We start from the raw sequence: 1,999 nt of genomic DNA on the forward strand, positions 1-1,999 counted from the left end.
TGACGGTGGCAACCTCCGCGACGCCTGAACAAGGTGGGTAAGGTATGCACTCCATGGCCCCAAAGCTGGCAGAGCACAGACAGCAAAGCCTTCAGGGAGAAAATGACGCCATTGGCGCCACCGTTGCTGGACCAGAAGGTCAAGGTTTTCACCCAGAAAACTTGCCGGAGAGGAGGGAAGAAGGGGGAACGGATGACGCCTTCAACAAGATAGGCGGTGCCCGAGAGCGTCGCCGTCATCGACCCACAAGTGGGCATGGCTTTCGCCTGAACCCTCTACCTTCCCTCAAGAACGCGACGCCATGGAAGTTGGGCAAAACGAGCGAAATGGAGCCAAGGAATCCCACAAAGCCAGACGCCACGACCGCCAAAGGGCCACTAGAGCCACGACCGCCGGCGAGGCAGAAGAACGACGACTCCCAAGGCAACACAGCAACGCCTCCAGAGAGGGAAACGACGCCCGCAAGCGCCGTCGTTGTTGGTCCAGCACGGAACCAGGCAGAGCTTTCCCCCGAAGCTCTTGGGAACGAGTCGAGGCCGCCCGCCACAAGCGTCAACCGGCGGCGTCAGGCCACCGCAAATCCACATCCACTGCTGCTGTCGCGCCAGTCTACCGCAGTGCCGTGCGCGCGCCACCGCCCCCACGGCGGTAGCGGGCCACGCCAGCCGCCGCTGCCGCCGGGTCGGAGCCCCAACCCGAGGCACGCCGAAAAGCCGCCGCCGGGTCGGAGCCCCACCACGAGCCGCTACCGCAGGCCAAGCCACCGCGGCCTCGCCATGCGCGAGCAGGGCCGCCCCCGCCGCCGCCGAACCAAGCACGCCGGCCCCCGCAGCCTCACCAGGGGAGCCGAGGAAAAGCCGGCGGTCCAGCCTGCGACGGGAGACAGCATATGCCCGGCCGCGCCGCCGCAGCCGATGCCGGGTTGTGCCGCCGCCGACACAGGCGCGGGAGCCCCCGATGCTGGGTCGCGCCACCGCCGCCGAGCCCCGGCGCAAGGAGGCCCCGAGGGGGCAGATCCGGAGACCGAAGAGGCGGATCCGGGCCCGCACGTGGTGGATCTGGCCGTTGGCCACCGGAAACCGCCGCCGTCGCCATGGGTGAGCCCACCACCAAGAAAAGCGAGAGGAGGAGTAGGAAAGAGGAGGGAGGGGGAGGGTGCCCCGCCGCCGCCTTCCTTGCGGCCGCGCGGGCTTCCGGCGGCCGCTCAGCCGACAGCGAGGGGTGGGAGGCAACGCCGGAGGGGCGGCGGTGCCGGGCGTCGGGGGTACGCCCGAGCCGCCCCAAGGAGGAGCGGTCGGGCGCGGGCTAACTTGAATTGCCTTGCAATTAGGCACCAAGTGTTCTTATGAATCAATTAATTTACGTTAACCATCCTCTCCTTGTTTCTGCAATTTCTTTTTGGCGAGACTTATCGCTTTCAGCGATTATTAAATGTTAAAGTTTACGTTGAAAAGCAACAGATTGATGTTTTCTCCTTCTCGAGGTATGTATGCTAGCTTCGGAGTTACTGCTGGGGATACCGAAAGGGCTACTTGCAAACTCTCAAGGCAAAGACTTAATATAGCAATCAATTTTGAATTTTTCAATTTTAGAAATATAGCTATCATAATTGAATGAAGGAAGTATATCCTGTATTCTTATGGTAAATGGGGGCCTCTATTTTTTATTCCGCACCAGGCCACAGAAAATTCAGGGCTGGCCCTGCGTGCGCGCCGTCTTCGCACAGGCGCAGTGCTTCAGCTAGTGGCCATCGACATGCCAGCGCGCCGCCCGCCCCAATCCCCTACTCCTCCATCACTACTGCCGTGTCCTCCACCAGACCACCCTCCTCTCCCACACAAAACAGAGCCACAGTTCCGCAACTCGCACAACTGCCGTTGCAGATCGACACGACGACTAGGAATCCCAAGAGTAAAGGGTAGGGATGAAAACAGGACGGGAAAATCCCGTCCCGACCGACACCGTGTACCGCCTAAACCGACTGTCAACCGTTTTCGCA

The 1,999-nt window shown here is 61.7% G+C and overlaps 1 protein-coding gene across 1 annotated transcript; it reads left to right on the plus strand.

The window, feature by feature from the left end:
* Nucleotides 1-326: 326 nt before the first annotated feature.
* LOC120648013 (basic proline-rich protein-like) lies at nt 327-1,744 on the plus strand. Its single transcript, XM_039924800.1, has 3 exons — nt 327-1,097; nt 1,422-1,483; nt 1,678-1,744. The coding sequence occupies exons 1-3, from the start codon at nt 327-329 to the stop codon at nt 1,742-1,744; spliced, it is 900 nt and encodes a 299-aa protein (XP_039780734.1).
* The last annotated feature ends 255 nt before the right edge of the window (nt 1,745-1,999 follow it).

This window comes from Panicum virgatum, chromosome 1K (assembly GCF_016808335.1).
Source record: "Panicum virgatum strain AP13 chromosome 1K, P.virgatum_v5, whole genome shotgun sequence".
Classification (NCBI taxonomy): Eukaryota; Viridiplantae; Streptophyta; class Magnoliopsida; order Poales; family Poaceae; genus Panicum; species Panicum virgatum.

What these genes read in the sequence shown, in the direction of transcription:
- LOC120648013 (XM_039924800.1), top strand. Translation starts at nt 327, where the DNA reads ATGGAGCCAAGGAATCCCACAAAGCCAGACGCCACGACCGCCAAAGGG. An exon ending in AACCGCCGCCGTCGCCATGG is followed by an intron (nt 1,098 to 1,421) that starts GTGAGCCCACCA and finishes TATCGCTTTCAG; the next exon opens with CGATTATTAAATGTTAAAGT. An exon ending in GATGTTTTCTCCTTCTCGAG is followed by an intron (nt 1,484 to 1,677) that starts GTATGTATGCTA and finishes ATTCCGCACCAG; the next exon opens with GCCACAGAAAATTCAGGGCT.